This window comes from Paralichthys olivaceus, chromosome 13, assembly GCF_024713975.1.
Source record: "Paralichthys olivaceus isolate ysfri-2021 chromosome 13, ASM2471397v2, whole genome shotgun sequence".
In the NCBI taxonomy this organism is placed as follows: Eukaryota; Metazoa; Chordata; class Actinopteri; order Pleuronectiformes; family Paralichthyidae; genus Paralichthys; species Paralichthys olivaceus.
This window is the reverse complement of record NC_091105.1, coordinates 767,501-792,500: the sequence shown is the minus strand read 5'-3', so window position 1 is coordinate 792,500 and position 25,000 is coordinate 767,501. Positions and strand designations below refer to the sequence as shown.

The following is a 25,000-nucleotide window of genomic DNA, read 5'->3' as shown; positions in this document are numbered from 1 at the left end:
CTCTCTCGCTCTCCTTTCGTTCCCTCTGTCTTTGTGCGTCTGTTTATTTCTTGCTTGTGTTTCTCGTCTCTTCTCTGTCAGTTTTTAATCCAATGTAATCAGCTTTCATGGACACGTCAGTCTGTTTGTGCTCGGCTGCCAGAACCGACAACAACAAAACAGATAAATTTAGACGAGAATACGATGATTTTCATTCCTGCTGCTTTTCTTTTTCTCCTCCTCTTTCTTTTCTCTCCATCTCCAGATGTGAACGACAACGTTCCTTTCTTCCTGTCGTCCACCTACGAGGCCACGGTTCCTGAGGGAGCAGAGATCGGCACATCGGTGGCTCAGGTGTCGGCCACAGACCTGGACTCTGGTCTGCATGGGAGGGTGAGAAACACTTGTTCTTTCTGTCTTCTGCGTCTTCTGTGCAGTTTTCTGTGTCTTCTTCATCGTCATCATCTTCTTCGTCTTTCTTCGTCCGAGTCAGAATCCATTTGTTGTCATTGTAAACTGTGCAAACAACGAAATCAAAGTACGACAACAAACACAATCACACGACATCAAACAAACAACAACTGACGGAATAGATAATAAATTTACTAAAAAAATGAACTTGCATTAAAATGTTGCAATAGAAAATAAAGATAAAGAGCAAAGTGAGCAGCGGGGGTGAGTGGACAGTTTGGGACTGAGTTTTAGAGTTCAGGGTTGTGATGTCCTCGGGGAACAAACTGTCTCTGAACCTGGAGCTGTGTGTTCGGGCGGAGTCCTTGATGATGCTGGTGAGGGGACGGGAAGTGGCGATGCTGTCCAGGGAGGACAGTGAGCAGCTGACTGTCTTCTCTGGACGACTCTCTGCAGGGCGTTCGTATCTGAGCATCCTGCTCAGACCTCACTGGATGGATTGTTAGGATGAGCAGTTAAAGTCCAGCAGGTTGTGGTCTTCTGCGTTGTCCTCTGTCTTCGTCGTCTTCGGTCATCTTCCTTTTCTTCGTGCTCTTCTTCATCTTCTGCGTCCTCCTCTTTGTCTTCTTCTTCGTGGCCTTCTTTGGCGTCGTCTTCTTCTTCTACCTCAGCTTCTTCTTGTGCTCACTCGTCTTCCTCAGATCCACTACGCGATCCTGAGAGACGAGAGCGGAGACTCCCAGTTCTTCAGCATCGACACGCGCAGCGGCGTCATCGTCACCCGGGCCTCCTTCGACCGCGAGCAGAAAGCCTCGTACCTGATCGAGGTGCAGTCGCAGGACGGATCCGAGTCGGCCCGACCAAGCCAACAAGGACAACCCAACACCGGTAACACACACACACACACACACACACACACACACACACACGTGGACAGGATGAGAGTGTGCAGCTGCTCTGAGGCATCATTATTTTTCTTTGTGAAGACCAATAGTTTATTAAACTTTGTATTATTCGCTTCAGACACATCGTACGTCAGGATCTTCATCACCGACGTCAACGACAACGCCCCGGCGTTCGCCCAGCCGGTGTACGAGGTGAGCGTGGAAGAGGACAAGGAGGTCGGCTTCGTCCTCATCACCGTCACCGCCAACGACGAGGACGAAGGTGAGTCCCAACATTCCTCTGTTGTGTTGAACTCTTGTTTCCTCCCTTGTGTTGTTTCCTCCAAATCTTTTCTCCCATAATCCTCTGCTCAGTTCTCACCTGTTTTCCTCTCTCTCTCCACCTCCTCCTCTCATTGTGTTTCCCTCCCCCCCGTCCACTCTCCTCCTCCTCCTCCTCCTCCTCCTCTCTCGCTGTCACAGCTCGTTAGTGAGCGCTGCTGCTCCCTTGAGGTTGACAGTTTTGATGTTCGTCTCTTTGTTTGTGTTTGTCCCTCGTTCCTCTTCCTCCTCCACTCGAAACCAATGAGCAGCAGGAGGCAAAAAAAGTCAGAAAACAACAAAACCAGCCTCATCTCTCTCTCTCTCTCTCTCTCTCTCTCTCTTTCCCTCTCTCTTTCCCTCTCTCCCCCCCTCTCTCTCTCTCTTAATGATGTCTTTCGGGGCCTCTGGGGTTTTTCTTTGCTCAGAAAATAGATTGACGTCTGATTATTTATCTTCTTTTTTAATCTTTAACCTTTATTGTATTTTTCCTGCCTCCTACGTTCATATACTCCGACGCTCTGCTTCATCGTCTCATTTCTGATTTGCCCCCCCCCCCCAGACTTCCTCTCCTCCCCCACAGTCTTCTTCCTCCAAACTTTCTCTCGTGGTTTCATCCGGTTTCTGAATCGTTTGTAAAGAACGGACACGAGAAGCAGCTTCGCTAACAAGCTGTGGTGCTGGGAAAAAAAAATCAAATCTGTTTCAGAGTGTGAGATCAGCTGCTGTTCAGTGGAGGGAGAGTTGAGCATGTGATCGTGTGACTCAGCGATAAAAGACTAAATAAATGTCACTAATGACTCATCACACGGCTCCTGGATGTGTTTAACAGATGACACCAGCAGCGGTCGGATCACATTTACCACAACGACAACTGTGTTGGTGCGTTTCATCTCATCACAACCAGAGGAAACAGACCTCGTGCTGTTCCAACCTCGAAGTCGTGTTAGAACTCATGTATCATGTTTCAGTTCATGACAAACAGAGACCAGAGGGAGAATCACGTTCTCATGAGCTTTGGAAAACGACTTCGTGTTTCTCATTTGAATATAATGATGTTACCATGGCAACCAAATGAAGCGCTACCCCCCAAACACACCCTCGTCAGACACCGTCCACAAACATCTGGTTCAGATGTGTGAGGTTTTTTCTTTCTGACCACTGATCCTCGTTTTAGCATCAAACTCTCGAGGTTTGAAGAAAATCTGCTTTGCTTCTTGTTTTAATTCTGTTGCCTCTTTTATGTTCTTTTTATTTTTTCCGCGTGTCGTTGTTGTTCTAGATTTATATTTATTCCCTTCAGACGGATCCCTGCGAGCTGCGGGAACACGCTGAACACGGGATTAAGAAATGCTCAGATAGCAAACTGCTGATGGTTTCTCCCCAAACGCTGACGCTTTATCCCCAGTTTGTGTCTCGTCGGGTCTCCCCGTGGTAATTAACAAACACCCCTCCACCCCCAACCACAGGGGGGTCCACAGAGGGAGACAACCTTAGCTCACATCCCCCCAATCCTTCCTAACAGGCAGGTGGGTGGGGGTGTTCCTGGTCCCTGCTGAGTCAGCCATGTGAGTGGCCCGAGGTTTTTAAATCTTTAAGAATTTCCTCTTATCTCTCAGGCTTTTATGAAACCTCTCAACTGGTTGAACGTGGTGAATGGTTTCAAAAGATAACTGAATAAAGCCTCGTGTTCAAACTGTTTCTCTGACACGTGTCTGAGCGGCTGTGAGTCTCTTAAAAAACTTTAAATCCAGACGTTCAGCGACTAAAATCCTTCATCTGCTTCAAATGCAAAGTAAAAACCACCAAGAACCAACAAGTGTAAACATGTGACCTCAAACTGGAGAAAAACTCTTTGACTCTTCAGACGACACAAACACGTTACCTTCATTCAAACTACGGATTTAAAATATAAACTCAGCTACAGACAAAACACAGGTCTGAGGATTTTAGACACTTAATGAGGAAACGATTCCTCGTGTGCGTGTGTGTGTGTGTGTGTGTGTGTGTATGTGTGTGTGTGTGCGTGTGCGTGTGTGTGTGTGTGTGTGTCTGAAGGTGAAACAATCAAACTCCAGTCTGAGATTTGATGAGTTGTAAATTCAACTGAAGGTTTTATTCTCTGACTGCAGCAACTGCACCGTCACCTTGGCTCCAGGTGTGTGTGTGTGTGTGTGTGTGTGTGTGTGTGTGTGTGTGTGTGTGTGTGTGTGTGTGTGTGTGTGTGTGTGTGTGTGTGTGTGTGTGTGTGTGTGGTCCATTATGACCACACTTTGTTGTTGAAGCTGACAGGTGCTGAAACACTGGTGACCTTCTCTCAGCATTAAAGTGGAGGTCAAGCAAACATGATTACAGGACACACACACACACACAGACACACACACAGGCACACTTGCTATAAAACATTTATTTCATCTTAATTTGGTGTTTGTTGGAACACTGAAAGGTGGGGTGAAGGGTAGGTGGAGTGTGGGTTTAGATTACCCCCCCCCCCCTCCATCCCCCTAAAGCTGAAGAGACGCTGCAGCTCTCGTCGCCCGTCGTGTTTCCTGGATCCTGCTCAGTCCTCCGAGTGGAAAATTTGCAGAACTAAGTGCGTCTCGTAATGAGATCAAGAGGCTTTTTTTTTTTTATTCCGCTGAGTTTGTGTTTCAGTTCAGTGTCACCCCAGGGTTTAGTGAACACACACACACACACAGTGAATATATGATTGCTCACACAGTGCAGTGATGTGCCTCTGCAGACAGAAGATGATGATAATGACGAAGAGTTAATGTCGCTGCTGATCTGTAAAGTTCTGCAGTGAAATAAGCACCTGAACGCATCACGTCAGCTGTAACACACATTAATCACATGACACAGAATTCATGGGCAGTGCAGTCAGAAAGCTGCTTCTCATGTCAAATGTTCTGACGCGGTTTCAAATCAAAACCAAACTTTCTCAGTTTCGTCCTTTAGAGTGTCGACCTGCAGTCGATGCCCAGGGACGACTTTCCCCTCCGGCCCAGCTATCGAGGAGCAGAGATCTGACCTTAATATTCATTTGGAGCCTCCTGCAAGGCTGCGAATTAAATCAGCCCTGTGTGTGTGTGTGTGTGTGTGTGTGTGTGTGTGTGTGTGTGTGTGTGTGTGTGTGTGTGTGTGTGTGTGTGTGTGTGTGTGTGTGTGTGTATTTTAAGAGGGCAACACCATATGGTCAGACTGATCATTAGGGAGGCTGCCGGAGGCAAAAACCTCTGGAGCTACTCCCCTAACACACATTTACACACACACATTCAGCTGCTCTGCAAGTGTCATGATGGGTTGTGTTCAGATGCTGTGACGGACCAGTGCACTTAAGCTTTTCCTCTCTCACACACACACACACACACACACACACACACACACACACACACACACACGTCATATTGAAGGTCCTCCATGTCTCCACAGATGGTGTTTGTCTCCTAAAGTCTCCTTGGATGCTGGTAAACAGAGAACAGGCCGGACCCAGACAGACCTGCCTCTGGGCTCCGAACATTACTCTGTGTGTGTGTGTGTGTGTGTGTGTGTGTGGGTGTGTGTGTGTGTGTGTGTGGGTGTGTGTGTGTGTGTGTGTGTGTGTCTTCAAGTAGATTGGCGGCATCATGATTTTGGTTCCATGACACAGAAACATGTCGCTCCTCCTCCTCCTCCTCCTCCTCCTTCTCCTCCTCTGGCCTCAGCTCAAGCTGACCGCTCCTCTTCTTCCTTCTAGGGGCCAACGCCAAGCTGCGTTACCAGATCACCTCAGGAAACGCCATGGGCACCTTCGACGTGGAGCCCGAGGTGGGCACCATCTACGTGGCTCAGTCGCTGGACTACGAGATGGAGCAGCGCTACGAGCTGCGGCTGGTGGCCTCCGACGGGAAGTGGGAGAACGAGACGCTGGTGGTGGTGCAGGTGGTCAACCACAATGACGAGGCGCCCGTCTTCAGCCAGACCGAGTATCAGGCCGTCGTGACTGAGGAGCTCACCCAGCTGCCAGTTTTCATCCTGGAGGTCAGTGAGCTCGTTTGCATGGAAACAATATCGAAGGTTCATTTTTCATGGTTTCTATCCTGTAAGTGAAGTTTTTAAAAAGTCTTTAAACTTAATCAAAGACTCGACTTCCTGCCGCTCACAGGACATCACACTGTTCCAGAGTTTCATGATTCACCAACGCTTACTGAAGAGTTTCCTCTGTCCACCTCTGTGAGTTAGTACATGTTGAACTAAGTTCACAGTGAAGGAGCCTGATTCGAGGTTTGATATGAGCAACATGTGAAAGTGATTCAGGTTTAACGCAGACGAATGAACCGGCGTTGGTTTCACTCAGAGGAGCGTTAGCCTGAAGCTCAGCAGAGATCCAGTGTCCACATGCTAACTCGTCACACGTGTTTCAACACAACACCGCCTGGCGCAGAGGAAGGATCTGAAAAGTTGCCTCAGAAAAGTCAGAGTGGCCCTCTTTCATCCGCCTTTCGTCACACCTATCTCTGGTAATTCACGTGGCGCCAAAAACGAAATCAGATTAAAAAGGTGGAAGAGGGCGGGGAAGTAATCCCCGTCAGAGAGGCATGTGTCACCAAGTCCTCGACCCAGGCCAGCTTCCCTCCGCCTGCTGGAATTGATTTGATGTGCACTCGGTTCCTGTCTAATGCTCTCAATGGTTTCTGTGGCGCCGGGCGGCCGGCCCCTCCCCGGACGCACGCCGCTCTCAGCCCTGTGTATTAATACAATTCCACAGATAGTGAACGGAGGGGAACATCCTATTAGAAATGAATATTTTCTGAATTCACCTCTGTGGCGCTGCGGCTGCTCGTCTGCAATGTTGTCGACCTGCATCACGTTGTGGGGGGGGGGGGACTTCAAAGGGTTCTGTAAACAAACCCTCTGGTGAGAAAAACGAGACGAAACGGTGAAAGTGAACTTTTCATGCTTTTGTCTATTAACTTTTAATTGCATCGAGTGTGGGGTGACAGATGTGAGGAGTCGTTCTGCTGCTCGTGTCCCCTCGTGTCCCCTCGTGTCTTCCTCATGTCCCCTCGTGTCCCCTCATGTCCCCTCGTGTACCCTCGTGTCCCCCTCGTGTCCCCTCGTGTCTTCCTCATGTCCCCTCGTGTCCCCTCATGTCCCCTCGTGTCCCCTCGTCCAGAGAGATAGCGGCAGGTTAATTAAGCAAACAGGACAAAGCTACAGACAAATGTTCATCCCTGTAATCAGCCCCTGTCCTCATGTCCTATTTGCTGGACACATTTGTACGTAATGAGACATTCATCTGTTTTGATAAGAAGAACCTTGGTTTCTTTAAAGAAGTAGAACGTTGTTGAAGTCGCTGCTTCTCAAAACTCTTTTTATATAATAAAAGCTTTTTTTATGACCCAAATCATTTCCTGTTGATGCTTTGAGTTTTCTTTATTTTGTCTTCAACCACCAGTTTTTATCTTTGTTCAGCTTTTTAAAAACAGTAGAAGGGTAGAGACGTTATTTCTTTAAATGAAACATGCTGCATCAGCGGAGTGATAAAGATGTGTACTTTAGAAGGAGACAGTATTTGTGTTTTAAAGCTGCTTGTAGACGCAGATTAGATCGCGACTCCCTTAGAAACCAGCAGTTTTAAACTTTATTCTAAACCTGGTCATAAATCTCAACTTCAATTCCTTGTTATTTGTCTCATGTTCCAGAACGACAGAACAAACCAAACGCTTTTTATTTTAAGGTTTGATTAAGAAGAGTTTTCCGATCTTTTCCAGATCACTTGAGGAAATCGTTTTGTTTTTTCCGTTTGCAGGTTTCAGCCACAGATCCGGACCAAGAAGCCGACCAAACTGCCGTTCGCTACTCTCTCCATGGCCAGGGCGCTGGTGGTGAATTCACCATCGATGAACGCACTGGAAGAATTTACGCCCAACGGCGCCTGGACCGGGAGGAGCGTCCAGCCTGGAGATTCCTGGTCCTCGCCACAGATGAGGGAGGGGCGGGACTCACAGGATTTGCCGATGTTTTGTTAGAAGTCCAAGATGTCAACGACAATGCACCCTTCTTCCCGTGTCCAGCACTGGAAGTAGACGGTTGTTTTGTTGGCCAAGTTCCTGAAAATTCGCCCGCAGACACCTCCGTCATGGAGATGCGCGCCATGGACCTCGACGACCCCAATGAGGGCAAGAACGCCATGCTGACCTACAGCATCATCAAGAACGTCCGCAATGAGATCAACCTCAACCTGTTCTCCATCAACGGCACCACAGGGACCATCTACACCGTTCTACGTTCCCTGAACAGGGAGGCGGAGGACAGGTATCTGGTGGTGGTGGAGGCCAGGGATGGAGGGGGATTAGCGGGGACGGGGACAGCCACCATCACGGTTTCAGATGTCAACGATCACCCACCCGTCTTCACTCAGAGGATCTACACCACTCAGGTGGGTCAGTCTGTCTAAAACAAGCCTCACCTGTCTTCAGTAGTGATAATCATAACCATCTACATCATGTGTGTCTTTCAGGTGACAGAAGACCTGGAGGTGAACAGCGAGGTTTTCGTGGTTTCTGCCACAGATGGAGATGAGGGCGAGAATGCTGTGGTAACCTTCAGCATCGTGGCAGGTGACGAGGACAGGAAGTTCTTTGTGGAAACTGACAAACTTAACAGACGTGGTGTGATCAGGCTGAAGAAGAAGCTGGACTTTGAGAAGCCCCATGAGAGGACTTTCAATCTGACCCTGAAGGCTGAGGATGCTGATTTCTTCAGTCTGGCCTACTGCCTCGTTCAGGTGGAAGACTCGAATGACAATGCCCCTGTCTTCTTCCCACAATTCTATGAGTCGCCAGCGATGTCTGAAGACGTGTCCGTGGGGACTATCGTTACTCAGGTGTCAGCTTCTGATCTTGACTCAAGCCAAAATGGACGTTTTTCTTACAGTATTTCCAAAGAGTCCGACCCTTACGGTCAGTTCCTGGTGGACCAGTCCGGTTGGGTGGTAGTGGCTGATTCACTGGACAGGGAGAAAATCTCCCAGCACAGGATCATGGTCCTCGCTACAGATGCTGGGAGTCCATCCTTGACCGGAACCGCCATTGTGATAGTGACGGTACTTGATGTCAACGACAATGGGCCGGAGTTCGAGGTCCCCTATGAACCTGTCGTTTGGGAGAACACGGCGGCGCCTCAGTCAGTACGAATGAACAAAACCTCGCTCCTCCTCCACACCACCGATCGCGACACCTCCACCAACGGCGGACCGTTCTCCATACGACTGCTCATGCTCACCTCAGATGCCACAAACTTCAACCTGACAGATTTCCGGAACGGCAGCGCTGCCATCACAGCACTCCGGACGTTTGACCGTGAGCGGCAGAAAGAGTACCGCCTCCCGATTCTCATGATTGACAGCGGCTCTCCTCCAATGAGCTCCACCAGCACATTGACGATTGTTATTGGGGACAGAAACGACCACCCCCACTCTCCAGGACACACCCACTTCATCGTGTACAGTGTTGAGGGTATGTTGTGTTGTGTTGTGTGGTGTTGTGTTGTGTTGTGTCAGGGATCCAGTAACTGACTGTATACAAAGCATTGGTCTTTGACTTGATATATAAATAGTTCAACATACTGTCATGGTCTAATAATTAACACTTGGACAACGTGTCGACGTCGTGAAAACTGTGATTGTACAGAACTCGTCGGGTTCAGAGTTCCCCGGCTGCTCTGAGGGTTTCAAACCGGCGACTCTCCGCTCACAGACGGTCCTCTCTGACCTCCGGGTCCCCTGGTGCCCCCCCCACCACCTCTGAGTGCTCTGTGCTGGTGTTGTTAAGACTGTTCTTGTCACAGTCGACTGCTCTCAGCCTCCCGCTCCAGCCCACATCACTTATTTAGTATTTCGTACCATCTGTCAGCTCGCTGTAATTTGCTGGAAAAACTATGGTTTTCTGGAATGTATTTTTAGTGGATTTTCTCTCTCTGGGGCCTTTCGACATGAAAGTACATTAACCCGCTAATATGAATCCATCCTGTAGCTCAGCAACACGCCACAGAGCAAACAATTAACTCCTGGGTTTGACGAGCACGTAAACAGGAGCCGTTTTTAAAAGGTAACTGATTTCACGGCTAACGAGATTACAGCCGTGTGTTCGGCTCTTTTTGGAAATGAAGGGGGGGGGCACTGTGAGAGCAATTGGAATGTGTGCATATCTCCCCACTGTGCTGTCAAACCATGACCGTGTGGCGTCGCCCGCCACCTTATCTCCTTAAAGAAGCCTCCGCACTCCCTCCTTCACTATGAATATTTTGAGTCGTACCTCAGGGATCATTTATATTCAAAAAGTAATTCCCGTCTTCAATCTTTTATTTCCTGCCTCCTGACAGGTATCCTCCCGACGACGGTGCTCGGACAGGTTCAATCCCCCGACCTTGATGACTGGAGTGAGAAGGTGTACCGCTTCGAGGGCAAACCAACCAGGTGCTTTGACATATGAGTGGGCTGAAAGGTGACGTGGAAAAAAAGGAGAGCGATGGAAGTGAAAGTAAAGAGGAAAGAGTGGTAGCCAGAGTTCGGAGGAGACGAGGACACAGCAGAAAGGAAAAGGAAGAAACGCGAACAAGTGTTATATATAAATATACAATATGAATATAATCATTCATATTTCAGAAAACAAGAAAATATATGCATCTAATTTTCTAATTAAAGTGCTTAAACTTGCACACGCACTTTTTTGCATGACAGCGAACGAAATGTCAAACTCAGCATATTTCATAAATTCCCTTTGTTTTAAAATATGTTGTCGCAGAGAACTCGTCCAATCTTCAGAGTCGTGAGCGGCAAAAACCTAAATTCCAAATTCTAACTTCATCGTATTTGGACGTAAATAGAATCCGCAGCCAGAGACACATGAAGACAATAAAAGAGCAGCAGACAGATTGAAACTAGAGAGGGAGAGACAGTACAAAGGTGCGGAGCGACAAAGAGGAGAAGAGGCAGTTTGAAGGGAGAAACAAAGAAAGAGTGAAAGAGAATGAAAGTGCAGAGGACGGGGAGGAGAGAGAGAGAAGGGGGATCTGACTTGTCAGGAACAGTGCTATTAATACTTCATAACCAGCGGTATTGAAAATTCCCAGTGAAGCGTGGCGAGGGCGCGCTCGTTTTGTTTGATGAGACGAGGCTCCATGCGGACACGTTGAAAGGAGAGCCTGATTGCGCTCCCTGCCACCTCCTCTTCTAACGAGGTTCCTATAAGGAGAGACGACGAGAGACGACAAGAAACGGCCGAGAACAAAGAAACCACTCGAGAGAGAATCACCACAGATGCTCCTGAACCGCCGCCCGTCCTCACACCAGCCGACAGGTAGCAATTTGTTCACAGTGCGGATCAGGTGCAGGCTGAAGTTTGTGTACGTAAAGACGATCGGAGAAAAACTCGATGGAAAATAAAGAAAGAAAACAAAGTGATGAGGTGAGACGAATACGACGACGACATGTGACCTCACAGGAAATCAACTGACATAAAAGAAGAAGCTCCTGTGTCATTGGCTGGAATTGAGCCGCGCTGTAAATCTCTTCCTGTCAGTGAAGCGCTGCGTCGCAGGGTTTGAAACGTTAAAAGCGTGACGTGAATCCAGGAGAAGGTCGAAGCCGTTTCCCCTGCAGCAGCAGCAGCGGCGGCGGCGATGGCGGTGGCAGCAGCGGGGGTGTGGGTTCGATCTTGGTCTCATTTTGGCCTCGACTCAGTCACGATCAATTATTCGTCTGAGAGCCGAAGGTCGCCTCGGCGGTGGGAGGTTCAACAGTGACACGAGCCTGGACCGGGGCCATGTGACCCGGGAGCACCAATGTTTCCTGGATCAAGACACCGCCCCACCCCCGCACCATGTTCATGTTCAAACACAGACGTCCGAGCTCGATCTGAGGAATCCATCTTTAAAGATTTAAAACCCTTTGGCCTTGTTCCATTTGTGTGTCGCCTCAATATTCTGAATCAGAGAAGCTGCTTCGCCGGCACATGTGGTTCATTTACATTTTTCAGATCCTGTTGCAGTTTCTAACTTCCTGTCGTCTCCGTCCTCTCAGGTTGTTCAGTCTGAACCACAGCTCGGGTCAGCTCAGTGTCAGGGAGGGGACGCCTCCCGGGTCGTACCGCCTGCAGGTGCGCGTGTCCGATCGCACCTGGCCCGACGTGACCTCCACGGCTCGGGTGGACGTAGTAGAGCTGCAGCAGGACGCCCTGCAGAACTCCGCCTCCATACGCCTGTCCAGTGAGTTCATGGGTGATGATGATGTCATGCTGTTCTTTCATCTCGATGATGTAACCGTCTCTTTTGAAATGCTCACGCCAAACACACGACAAATACTTTCCCCACTGGTTTCCATGGTAACTGTAACTGACGGGGGCGCAATGTTGCATGTCCCAGAATGCTGTGCGGTCCTGGTTTCAGGGCTGTCACCCTCTCCACCCCCAGGCTTCATCATCACAACAGACAACAAGCAAAGCATGATGGGAAATAAGTCCCTGCTCTAGTCCTGGTGGAGATGAATCCAGGTGTTTCCTCCTGAAGGTGTATGAAGTCAGTGATGACTCCGTTCACCCTCCTCTTCCTCCTGCAGACCTGACGGTGGAGCAGTTCTTCAGCGGTGGAGGTGAGGAGAGCCGTTTCTCCCGTCTGGGTCGAGCGTTGGCTGAACTCCTGCAGACTTTGCCGGAAAACGTCCAGATCTTCTCTGTTGGCGATGCCGGGCGACGGGGCGAGAAGGAGCTGAACGTCTGGTTCGCTGCTCGTGGCTCGCCGTACTACAAGGCGGAGAAACTGCACGGCTACGTGGCGGCAAACAAAGCCAAGGTGAGAAGCCTGAAAGTTTCCTATTGAATAATTGAAGTTAACTTTTTATGTTGCAAACAGCTTCACTGTTAAAATAGCTGCACAAGTGAAAACATTGATTTACAATAAACTGCGTAGAATGGAATTCAAGGGAAAGAAGAAACTTTAAGACGTATTCACTGAAACCAACTTCTATTTCTCTCTTGTTCATTTTCTGTTTTTAATTAAACCTAAAACTTCTTCTCTTGCTCTTCAAAAGCTGGAAAAACTTCAACGCTCCCACTGAATTTAAATGTTAGCATTTATTTAAACCAAACATCAAAAAGGTTAAACAGTTGAATAACAAGGTTTAAATGCCAGAAATCTCCGAACCTGAAAGTGACTAATACCCACTGACATTTACTCAGCGACGGAAAAAAGCAGGTGAGATGAACAGCTTCAGTTTCCAAACATTCAAACATTCACTTAAGCTGCAGAAATAATGAAGGCAGATTAAAGTTATTGGTTAAAAACTAAGGAACAATGTTTACAGGTGATGATCAGAGAGAAACCTCTGAGATTAGAATCCAAAATAACGAGGATATTATCTGAGATCTCCAAATCCTCCGTCGTAAAAACCAAATTAAAGCTCATAACACAAACTTAACAAACTGTGAGAGTTTGAGCTGAAGCAGAAGCTGAACGTCGTTATAACGACACAGAGAAGATTCATGTTGCATTAATTACAAATCAATTAAACATCACATTCACACGTTAGTGAGCAGCTCAGCACTTAGAGACACTTCACACAGTCAACCATTTAACACACACACACACACACACACATGAACACACACACACACAGACACACACACACACACACACACAGACACACACATGAACACACACACACACACACACACAGACACACACATGAACACACAGGAGGTTAAGTGCAGAGGTTATACATGGAAATATGGACTTGTGACTCCAGCAAGTGGTCACACACACACACACACACACACACACAGACACACTCACACAGACACACACACACAGACACACACACACACACTCACACACACACACACACAGACACACTCACACAGACACACACACACAGACACACACACACAGACACACACACACAGACACACACACACACACACACACATGAACACACAGGAGGTTAAGTGCAGAGGTTATACATGGAAATATGGACTTGTGACTCCAGCAAGTGGTCACACACACACACACACACACACACACAGACACACTCACACACACACACACACACAGACACACACACACAGACACACACACACACACACACACACACACACACACACACACACACACACACTTCTATATGTACATATTAATATTTCAGATCCATTTAAAAGCCTGAGAGCAGCTGCTGACCTGAGCTCAGTGATTCAGTGATGAACGTTAGTGAATCATGTTAACACACATGTTAAACACACACGTGCACACACACACCACTGAACACATCACACACCTGAAGTGTCTGCTCATCTTGTTCTTATTGTTTCATAAAGCTGTGAATCTCTAATTCCCAAAGGAGACGGATGAAAGAATTGAAGAATAAATGTATAAAAGAACTTGGAGCTTGTTATAAATTAATATTGATCCGTTTGAATCAGCTGCTTTTAGCTGAGGCCTCCAGTTCAATGCTAGTTTTTAATTTCACGTTTCTCTCAGGATTCATCTTCACTTTTATTCATTCACTCAAGTCGCTCATTTCCGTTTGATCTCTTCAAGCTAATTTTAATTTGTCGTTAGTTTCAGGAAAGATTATTGTTTTAGTTTCCTTAGCATCACTTAGCTTCATGCTAACATTTTATTATAGTTATTCTCACTTTTTGTTTGATGCAGAAACTAGTTTCTTGTTAATTGTTCTGCTGCCAATCATAACTCTTCCAGCTGGAGGCCACGTTGGGCGTGTCCATCTGTCAGGTGGGCGTTGACGACTGTCCCCACGCCGACTGTCAGTCCGGCTGCAGCAGCGAGGTTTCATTCAGCCAGACCCCGGCGGCTCTCAGCTCCGGGAACACGTCTCTGGTGTCGCTGTCGGCCTTGACCGCGGCTCGGTGCGGCTGCCGGGGCCGAGAGGACGTCCACCTGCCCTGCTCCTCTTACCCCACAAACCCCTGCTCCAACGGGGGCACCTGCCAGGACGGAGCGCTGGGGTACAGGTGGGTCCAGATTCTGTCTCCTGTCCAGGACAGGATCCGTTTGATTCATCTGCTCGACAGTTTAATGAATTGAATGAATTGATTCAACAGAGTGTTTGTCTCAGTTTATTTTAATGTTTCATGTCTGGACACAGTTAAACTGTGGAACTCTAAAGTGATGCAGTGAGAACAGAAAGATTTAATTAAAAACTGTTTCTGGTCAAACAACAGAACAAGATGTTTCAGTGAAAATGATTCAAATCCTTGTTAAGGAATGAAATCCCTTCTGTTCCTCAGATGTCAGTGTCCTCCCATGTACGACGGCCCCGAGTGCCAGCAAACCAAACGCAGCTTCGGCGGTCAAGGCTACGCCTGGTTCCCTCCCATCATGCCTTGCTTCCAGAGCCACATCTCCCTGGAGTTCCTGGCCGAGTCGGCCAACGGGCTGCTCCTCTACAACGGGCCTGTTGGCCCCGCCAGCTCTGACGAGCAGGAGGACTTCATCGCCATCGGTGAGTTTACTGCTGAAGTGCCAGTGAGCAAGGTCCTCGGTGCTCCAGCTTTTAAAAGTCTTAAAAATCAAAACCTTTGGGATTTTAAGAAAACTGAAGAATGTTTACTTGTTGTGAGCAAAAGAAAATCTCCCGTTTGGTTTAATGAAGGAACAAAATTATAAAACTGTAAAATAATAACTGAGATTATTTCACAGTCAGAAACTTGAGATGTGGACGTTTGAAACCCGGCGTCCTTTAGCTTCAAGTTTGGACTTTTTCTAACTTCTAAGCTGCAGCGAACACGCTAATCTCACAGCGGCGGTTGGAACGCGCCGCCACTCGTCCTTTTCAACAAAGACGGAATCAATCTGTTGCTGTTCCTCAGGAGACGATCGGCTTGGTGAAGTTTAATGTCAGCTCCCGCTGGTCCAGATGTGGCCTTAACGGATTAGGCTGCAGATCTCCTTTCAAACACTTCTTGCATAATTTTATGGCATTAACGTTACGTAATGATTGAAGCCGAGCTGCCGCTGCGCCGTGGGTTCAGGCGGCATTGATCACTCTGAAGCATTGCATGTTCGATACCCTGGCTGCGAGGTTAATCAGGTCAAACACACATCTGATCACGGAGTGGATGATATCGAAAGACAGAATCGACTGAGTGGATTCTGCAGCTCACACAGAGACACAGGGAGCTGATGTCAGGGTCACGTGACATCGGCTAAATCAAGTATCGCACACGCATGAACTCTTCAGAAACATGAAGAGTAGAGTTCATGCCTCAAACATATTTCACACTCTCAGTTAAATAAAAAGTTAAACACCTCAGTGTTAAAAACAGAGATCCTCAACAAACTGCGATGAGCGTCTCGTCCTTCATTTCATCTGTTCTCTGGTTTTTGTTGAAGAATAAACAAACGAACACGTTTTCAATTTACTCTCAGTTTTCTTTGGATGTGGTTGAATCTAAAATCTAAAGTATTCAAAGCTTTTGTTTCCTCCACCAAGGAGGTCAAGTTCTCAGTCTGTCAGTCTGTCTGCAGCATGGAGGTTGAATCAGGAAAGAACTCGTTAGACTTGAATCCGGATCAGGGGGCTGATCCAGGAATCTCTTTCTTTAACGAGCTCCGACTCGTTTCTCACTGGACTTGATTCCCAAAGACAGAGAATTATAGATTAAATCAAGAGGATGAAGCAAATTTTGGTTTTGTCATGAGAACAGTGGGTCGGTCTCGTGCTGTTTTAATGTGAAGAGAGAAAACAGGAAACTGAGAATCTCGTGTTTCGCTGCAGAGCTGACGAACGGGGTTCCAGCTCTGAGCATCAACCACGGATCAGGAACACTGACGCTGCAGCTTCCTCCCAGTTCCACCGTCACCGACCGCCGCTGGCATCGCCTGGACGTCATCAGCGACGGGAAGGTAGGAAGGACGGAGGCGGGGCTGGTTGGATTGATGAATGGACGAAGGATGATGCGCTAACTTTGTCTTGTGGTTGTTGATTGTTTTAGAAAAGAGAAGTTTTATTTGTTTCACAGTTAAATTATCATTTTGAAACTTTTTGAATTCTTTTCATGATAAAAACTAAATATTCTCACAAATCCAGTGTTTTATTTTATGAGCTAAACAAAGTGTAAAGAGAAAATAACTAAATGTAGAGAACCAGGAAACTTCTGATGAATATCTGAGGTCGTCCTCATTCTGAGACCGTACTGACTGTGTGTGTGTGTGTGTGTGTGTGTGTGTGTGTGTGTGTGTGTGTGTGTTCAGGCCGTCCAGCTGATTCTGGACCAGTGTGGGGGGGCTGCGGTGAACGAGGTGGAGGGTGTGGGGGGTGACACTCAGGAGGTGGACGAGTCAGGCTGCAGAGCTGCAGGAGAGACGCCCGGGAACCAGAGGTGACACCAGAGACCAACGTGTCACTGTGCACGCTCACTGTGCACGCTCACTGTGCACGCTCACTGTGCATAGTAACCATTCACGTTTAAAATTTATATATATTGTTTTCTTAGTGTGTTTTTCTTCTTCTCCTTTATTTGACCTGCTGCTCTGTTTTCCCATTCTCTTAAACTCTGCTGACTCCTCCTCCTCCTCCTCCTCCTCCTCCCCCCCCCCGTGTTCTCCAGGTATCTGAATGTGTTCCAGCCTCTTCAGTTGGGGGGGGTGAAGGAGACATCTCCTCACAGACGTTACAGCAGTTTCACCGGCTGCATCCGCAACCTGGTGGTGGACAGTCAGGTAACATCAGTGTGTGTGTGTGTGTGTGTTATGTTTTATGAATTGTTCTCTGGGACTCACTTCACATCCTTCCACCAGGTTTTGTGTTAATCAAGTAGTTTTAACGTATTCCTGCGAAATAACGAACACACAGATAAAAACTCCTCGTGCGAGGAAATAAAGAACCGACCTTCTGCTGCTCAGTGAAAATCACAGCAACATCGTAGAGCGCCACCTTGACGCTGCTGTCGTTCGTCCTGTGCAGCTGCTGACGTGTTCATGTGTTCAGCAGCTCGCTCTCTTTTCAGAGACTCTGAACCATCTTGTGTTGATGACGTTCAGACTCAAACAACAGAAGAGATTTTAAAGCTTGAAAGAATTCCAAGGACCATCACACTTTCAATTCTCCTGCTGTTGTCTGTCGTCAGCAAAGTGTAAACGATTTCTCTCTCTCTCAGAAAAAAAATACAGAAAATGTTCAGAAGATTAAAGAAACGACATCTGTGTGTGATTTCATTAGAAAGAAAGAGAAACTGAATCCAGCAGAGCTTCTCCTCTCTCTGTGATCAGAGCCTCCAGATTCCTTCAGAAATTCAAAACACATTTCGGGGTTCACGCGTTAAGGTGGTTTGACACACACAGAATGCAGCTGCTGCACGGCTGCCAACTGGAAACAATGGGCTTGTTTAGAAATGTGGTGCACGTCCAATTCAGTCTGTACTTCATCCTCGAGAGGAGAGAAACTGCAGGATGAGAAAAAGTGGCCTTGAATCCCAGCGGGCTGTGGAGGAGGTGATCTGCTGTGATGATGGTGAGACGAAGACAAACATGACGCTCACAACCCGTCCTCCCTCCGTCCCTCAGGTGTACGACCTGGCGTCTCCAGGTGAGAGTGTGGACAGCAGCCCCGGGTGCAGGCTGACAGACGGGGTGTGCGTGACGGGGGATAATCCCTCCTGCGGGGTTCACGCCTCCTGCCTCGCCGACTGGGGCTCCTTCAGCTGCGAGTGCCACCCGGGATACACCGGACACAAGTGTGACAAAGGTGAGAGGCCGTGTGTGTGTGTGTGTGTGTGTGTGTGTGTGTGTGTGTGTGTGTGCGTGTGTGTGTGTGTGTGTGTGTTCTCACACAGAGAACATGAGACTCTGGTGGAACTCATCATTGTAAATAAAGATGGACGACACGTCTCCTCTCCTCGAGGTCGTACTTTTCTCTGTGTTCAAAAAAAACTTTATTTAAACATGCTTCTAAACCTCATCACCCCCCCCCCCCCCCCCCCCCCCCCAGTCGTACCTGAGTTTTCCTTCGACTCCGGCAGCGTCGTGCGTTACCAGCTCAGAGGAGGCGGCAGCTCGCGTCGCACAAGCGTCCAGCTGCTCCTCAGAACCAGAGCCACCTCGGGCACCCTGCTCTCCGTGACGTCCCGGGAAGCCAACGAGTTCATCGTCCTGGAGGTGAGTCGACGCTTCGACACATTTCTCCTCCTCAGAATATCAGGTTTTTGAACCGGCTGTGAAGTTGAATGACTTCCTATGAAATCTTCGTCGCTCAGGTCACGGAGGGTCACCTCGCTGTTCGCGCCAACCTCGGTGACGGCGCCGGCGCCCTGCGTCTCCCCAGTCAGCGGGTAGACGTCGGCCAGTGGGTCCTGGTCAGCCTCAGTCGCCATGACAACGTGTTCACCCTGCGGCTGGAGCAGGGCGGAGGCTCACGGGAGGTCCAGGCGCGACTGGGGAGCCGGAAGGAGATCGTGGTCCATCCTGCCAGCGTGATGGTCGGAAACGGGCCGAACGCCGGAGACAAGGCGTCAGACTTTCAGGGTGAGATGTGGATCTGATCTGGAGTCAGTGGATGTTTCACAAGGACGCTGTCATTGAGTGAACCGCCGCCTCAGTCTAAGTCTCAGATGTGATGATCCATGATCGTGGATCTATCGTCCGTCTGTCACGCAGTATCTCAGACTCTGTCTCCTCCCCAGGCTGCCTGCGGGACGTGCGTTTTAACGGTCAGGTCCTCCCTCTGGACGGGCAGAGCCGGGACCTTGTGACGGTGCTGGAGAAGCAGGGCATAACCTCAGGGTGCTCCAGCGACGCCTGCAGCGGCCAACCCTGCCGTAGCCCGCTGCACTGCATCGACCTGTGGAGGAAGCACCAGTGCAGGTAGGAGACGCCCAAACTGAGGACACGCCTCCACTGGTCTCTGGTGTAGAGTAATAGTTCTACTCTCTGTGTCGTGTCCCAGGTGTCCTGGCGGTCAGGTGACGGTGACCGATGACTCGGGTCAGCAGCATTGCAAGCCGTCTCCATGCGGACTTCATTCGTGCAGAAACGGCGGCACATGCCAGGCGCTGTCGGCCGACAGCTACCGGTGCCGGTGTCAGGAGGGGTTCAGAGGTCAGCGCTGCGAGCTGGGGCAGGTCAAAGGTCACCGGCTGGGCGCCCTCAGTCCCAGCTCCATCCTCGCCATCAGCATGTGTCTACTCGTCTTCTTCGGTGAGAGACAAGAGGTTTTTACTGGTTCACATCAATGAATTTATATAAAGATCGACGATGATGGATCGCCCCCTGGTGGCTGGCTGCAGTATTAACTATAAACAAAGGACAAAGGAGAGAGTACTGGTTTAATAAATGTTTTTTCAATCAGACGATCGTCACTTTGTTTCTGAAGGTTTCAGTCACTTAGAAATAAAGATGAGTGAGAACTAACACACACACACACACACACACACACAGAGTTGTGTAGCAGTGTGTTGTTACCTCGATCAGTTGACGTACGAGGCTTCAGTTTCATAAAGCTTCAGTTTTTATGTGAACATCATGTTCGGGGTGCGTTTGGAAGCAGGTTCCTCCTCAGAAAATGTCCGTGGAGGTTAATTTAGGAAATGACTCCGAGTGAAGGACATTAAAGTCTGATTCTCCAGCTTCTGGTGACTCGTTAGTGTTTCACTGAAGCGATTCTAATAATGTGGGTGAAAGAGCATTGTACTGATTTATTGAGACTAAATGGCTCCACAGAGCAGCTTTAATGAGCTGCTGCTGCAGACGTACAGGAAGGAAATGAAACCTGTCCCAGTGGTGCAAGGATGCATATTTATACTGTGTGTGTGTGTGTGTGTGTGTGTGTGTGTGTGTGTGTGTGTAGCGGTGCTGGTGGCGGTGACGGTGTGGAACCAGAAAGGCAGCCGCAACAAGTTCAGGAAGCGCGGAGTTTACCACATCCCTGCAGAACACGAGAGCTGGGAGGACATCCGAGAAAACATCCTGAACTACAACGAGGAGGGGGGGGGCGAGCAGGACCAGGTACACACACACACACACACACACACACACACACACACACACAGTATATAGATCAGAGCTTCCATTTTTAATTTCAGTCACATGACCTCGAGCTGAACGACTCGCAGACAGAAGATAAAACACATCGTGACCTTCATGTTTGTTTTTTATTTGTCACATAATAAATAATGTATCAAATAAACATGTTAAAATAAAACTGGAGCGTTTGAACGTTGTTGTAAATATTTTGAACAAGGTAACGACACGAGTTTCACATTAGATTATTATTCTGTCTTTAAGTTCATTTAATTCATTGCAGCAGCTGTTTCCTGTTTTTGTGAGGATATCGTTCTTTGAACTGATGTTTAGTTGTGATTTAAATTAAATTTAAATGAATAAAATAAATACATTTACGTCCTAAAACACGAGAAACAGTGAAATGATCCTTTAATTGAGTAACAAACATATGAACCTCTCAAACTGAACCTAGTGTCATGTCTGCAGCTGTACCTAATAAAGTGCTCAGGCTACGTAACCCAGTGATGTGAGGCTTCACTCCTCCTCCTCTTCCTTTAGAACGGATATGACATCACAGAGTTGAAGCGTCCTCTGTGCTCCAGCCTGTCCCAGTCTTCGTCCTGCACCACCGCCCCGCTCATCAAATCCTCCCCCGGCTCCCAGGAGGAGGTTCACCCGTCCGGCTCCTCCTGCAGCTCAGGAGCCCCGTACCTCAGCATCCCCCATCACCACCATCATCAGCACGCCGCCAGCTACAGCAGCGACGCAGCCTACGCCAACTACACCGCTCTCGCTGGCAGGGAAGTGGAGACGAGCGACGCAGGCAGTTGCGCTGACACCGGCCACCAGGGGTCCCGCTCCCACGTGGACTTTAAGAGCTATGTGGCACGGATCATCTGGGAGGCCGACAATGACAGTGAGGCGTTCCCGCCGGACGCCTATCACGTCTGGTGCGTGGAGGGCTCGGGGTCGTCGGTGGGAAGCCTCAGCTCGCTGGGGTCGGTCGCATCCCGTGGAAACATCGACGCCAGTCAGGGCAACGCGGAGGAAGAGGAAGATGACGAAGGAGGGTTTGTGTGCGACAGGCTGTCACGATGGGGCCCGAGGTTCCAGGCTCTGAGCAACATGTACGACCGGCCACAGCTGAGCCTCACGTACAAGGACGCAATAACCTACATACAGAGGAGCCACAGTCAGGACCCTCTGCCTCAACACCACTAGGGGGCACTACACCCCCCCACACACACTCACACACACCTACACACACACTGAACAGACTGGAGGGGGCGCTGTGCTGCGTTCACGTCACATTATTAATTGAGGAATAATAAAAGTGTTGAAAATAATATTTCTGCAATAAAAAGAGGAGTCACGTGACGTTTGCTCCGAATCGTCTTGTTCATGAAATGATGACGGGTCGCAGGTAGAGTTGTGTTGCCCCGCCCACAGGTGAGGCGGAGCTCATATGACTGAGTCAGAAAGGTGTCAGTCAAACCCCCTGGGGACACGCCCACACAGGGCACAGAGGGCAGCACACTCCACCTGAGCAAAGCGTCAGTGCTGATTGGCTGTTGGCTCAGCAGGAAGTCAGTGATCATGTGACGGCTGAAGCACGACGAGCAAACAGAGAAACTCCAACGTGAGTAAAATCTGAACATAATTATTTTCATCCATCGTCTTATTCTTCGTTTCTTTCACACGAGACAAAGAAAAATGATGATCAACACAAACAAACGCCAAACGACGTGAAAACACATCGATGGCGTCTTTTATGTGCGAGCAGCTTTTCTCAGCCGTGACGTGAACGCAGCAGTTTAACGTTCATCACGTGAATGTTCATCACGTGACCCTGAACATTCTTTGTTGTGGTTTAAAGTTGAGATCACATCGAGAGAAGTTCGTGCATCAGCTTTACACAGAAACATTTTTCTGAAACTATTTATTTTTCCTTTCATTCGGTTTGTTTTGCTGGATTTATTTTGTTCTCTTCTTCTCCTGGTTGAACCACGTGAAGGTCCTGACGGGAGAAGTCTCCGTTCTGCTTTAAGGTCGTTTGAATCTTTTTATTTCCGTGTTTTGACCACAGCTACGAACAAAACGATCCCTGAAGGACAAACATCTTTTCTTAAGAAACTGTTTCTACAGATGCAGCCGACCTCAGACAAACTCCGAGCCTTTCATTTCTCTCTTCAGACGAGTCGACAGTTAAACCAGATGAATAAAAAAACAGGTTTTAACTTCTCGAGGTTTCCAACATGTAAAATAAAGTTGAATAGTTTGTTTTCAGATGATTATTTTTTTACTCCCTTGTAGAAACTTCCCAGAAGCTTTTCCAGTCGGATGTGCTCCGTGTCCGTGTTTGCGTGACGTCACGTTTCAGTGTTTCGTTTGTTTTGAGGAAGAAGCTCGTCTTCTCTGAACGTTTACAAACGTAGAAGCTGCGTCGCCTCACGAACCCGTCGACGCTCAGAGTCTGCGTCACGTTTGAAAATGTTTTTTATTAATGAAACTATTGAAGAAGCACAAAACAAACCCAGACTCAGTCACCGTGAATTATGGGTAAATGGTGTCGAAGCGACGCTGCCGTTAATCGACTGGTGACAGAAAAAAAAAACCCTCGTCTCTCAGGGCACGTTTCACGATGTCAAAACAAATGTGTTGCACTAATTTAAACCAACTTTATCAGTGAAACATTTAAGTTCAAGTTAAATAATAAATAAAGTTTAGTTGGAACTCGACTTAAAAAAGATCCAGTTCCTTGAGGGCCACTGATTTAAATGTAATCTGAAACCTCACCACTAGGTGTCACTAAGCACATTTGGTATTTTGGTTTTATGGCTCTGCACTGGCGACACCTAGTGGCCGGAGGCTGTATGTATTCGGGTTGTCTGTCCGTCACATTGTTGGGGACACAATATCTCGAGAACACCTCGAGAGAATTTCTTTAAATTTGGTACAAATATTAATTTGGACTCAAAGATGAACCGATTCGATTCTAAAGGTCAAAGGTCACAGTGAGCTGCTCTGGTGGATCTGTGCAGTGAATCTAGTTTGTTTATTGATTTATTATATTCAGATTCAACTGGTGATAAATGTAGTTTTGTGCTCGTTCAACAGTTTGTTCATTTCTCAGCTTCTTTAAAAACCAGCGATAGTTCGTGTGAAAACGTGATATTTTTTATTTGACTTTTTTTAAGAAAGAAAGTGAAAATGTTTTGTTTCGACACTTTAACCAGCGTCGTGTCTGATGGTCGTTTCCCAGCCTACCTCTCGTCTTCGTCACAACGCCGCCCGATGATGAATGTAGTTTTATAAAAAACCTCCTGGGTTTTCAGGAGACGGTCCGAGCGGACGAAGAACAGTCGGAGATTTAACTGAATTTAATCTCAGAGGAGTCGTGCGTGAATCAATCCTGGATAAATACTTTTATCCTAAAGTCAGAATATTTGCTGCTGAGACTTTAGTTTTTTCCTCAACTCATGGTCCCGTTGATTAAAACCTAAATGGAATGAGCACAGTTTCAACACAGTTTATTTTTAAAGAGCTGACGTGAAGCTCCAGATGTTTTCACCTGTTCCACATCTGCTCATGTTTGTTGTGAATCCAGTGTTTTTCACTGCTGATCTGAACCATGTGACGTACATATGAACGTTTTCTAGAAACCCGACAGAAAATATTCCTTTTGTATTCGACTTTTAATAAAAAGACTTTTCCCCAAACATTTTGATTTTGAAGAATTTTATTTGAAGGACGGACAGAGAAAGACAAACTCCTCTGATCAGGATCCATGAGGTGAATTATTCACTGTTACAGATTTGAGAAGAATCCTGGATCGGTTCTCTTCAGTTCTGCAGATGATTAAAGATTCAATGTAAGAAGAAAGAAGAGTTTGGTGAATGAAGATGAGGAACAGAACAGTTATTTGCTGATATTGGTGCAACAGCGCCACAGTGTGGTGACCTCAGGAACTGCAGAGCAGTTGGTGGTTTTCTGATATTTTCACACTCCTTTTTTATCTTGACCTGTGAAAGTAACAGAGTAAATCTACTCTACTTTCTGAAGCATGTATTCATTACTTAAGTACTGTGTTTTTCTTTCAACCTTTCCTGCTCCAGTAACTTTGAGTTACTTTATAAACAAGAGGTCAACCACAGAGCGAGAAACAAAACCAGACTCAATCCAAATTCAATTCAAACTACGTAAACAGGCAATTTACAGTTTTACTCTACGTGAACAAGATAAAACGAACCTTCAATTACAGTAATCTGTGTGTGTGAGTCAGCAGCATCTGAAGAGACAAAACACCCTGTCACACACACACACACACACACACACACACACACACAACAAATGACCAGTCTGAAAAGTTGCACTGAGCTGCAGATTCAAACTTTGTTTCATGTACTGTTGCTGCC

At 47.7% G+C, this 25,000-nt stretch overlaps 1 protein-coding gene across 4 annotated transcripts in view; it reads left to right on the top strand.

Moving 5' to 3' along the window:
- The window catches only part of LOC109644759 (neural-cadherin), a 74,660-nt gene extending 52,698 nt beyond the window's left edge, over nt 1-21,962 (top strand). For all 4 annotated transcript variants that reach the window (XM_069536630.1, XM_069536631.1, XM_069536632.1 and 1 more), the window contains 21 exons: nt 245-372; nt 1,092-1,278; nt 1,414-1,557; nt 5,332-5,615; nt 7,387-8,016; nt 8,098-9,094; nt 9,960-10,053; nt 11,659-11,843; nt 12,193-12,425; nt 14,328-14,599; nt 14,876-15,090; nt 16,366-16,493; nt 16,842-16,969; nt 17,198-17,309; nt 18,153-18,333; nt 18,577-18,743; nt 18,842-19,109; nt 19,268-19,448; nt 19,531-19,781; nt 20,431-20,588; nt 21,144-21,962. In XM_069536630.1, coding sequence (XP_069392731.1) covers nt 245-372; nt 1,092-1,278; nt 1,414-1,557; nt 5,332-5,615; nt 7,387-8,016; nt 8,098-9,094; nt 9,960-10,053; nt 11,659-11,843; nt 12,193-12,425; nt 14,328-14,599; nt 14,876-15,090; nt 16,366-16,493; nt 16,842-16,969; nt 17,198-17,309; nt 18,153-18,333; nt 18,577-18,743; nt 18,842-19,109; nt 19,268-19,448; nt 19,531-19,781; nt 20,431-20,588; nt 21,144-21,806 — 5,606 coding nt within the window. In that variant the 3' untranslated portion in view covers nt 21,807-21,962. The remainder of the gene's footprint in view (nt 1-244; nt 373-1,091; nt 1,279-1,413; nt 1,558-5,331; nt 5,616-7,386; nt 8,017-8,097; nt 9,095-9,959; nt 10,054-11,658; nt 11,844-12,192; nt 12,426-14,327; nt 14,600-14,875; nt 15,091-16,365; nt 16,494-16,841; nt 16,970-17,197; nt 17,310-18,152; nt 18,334-18,576; nt 18,744-18,841; nt 19,110-19,267; nt 19,449-19,530; nt 19,782-20,430; nt 20,589-21,143) is intronic.
- The last annotated feature ends 3,038 nt before the right edge of the window (nt 21,963-25,000 follow it).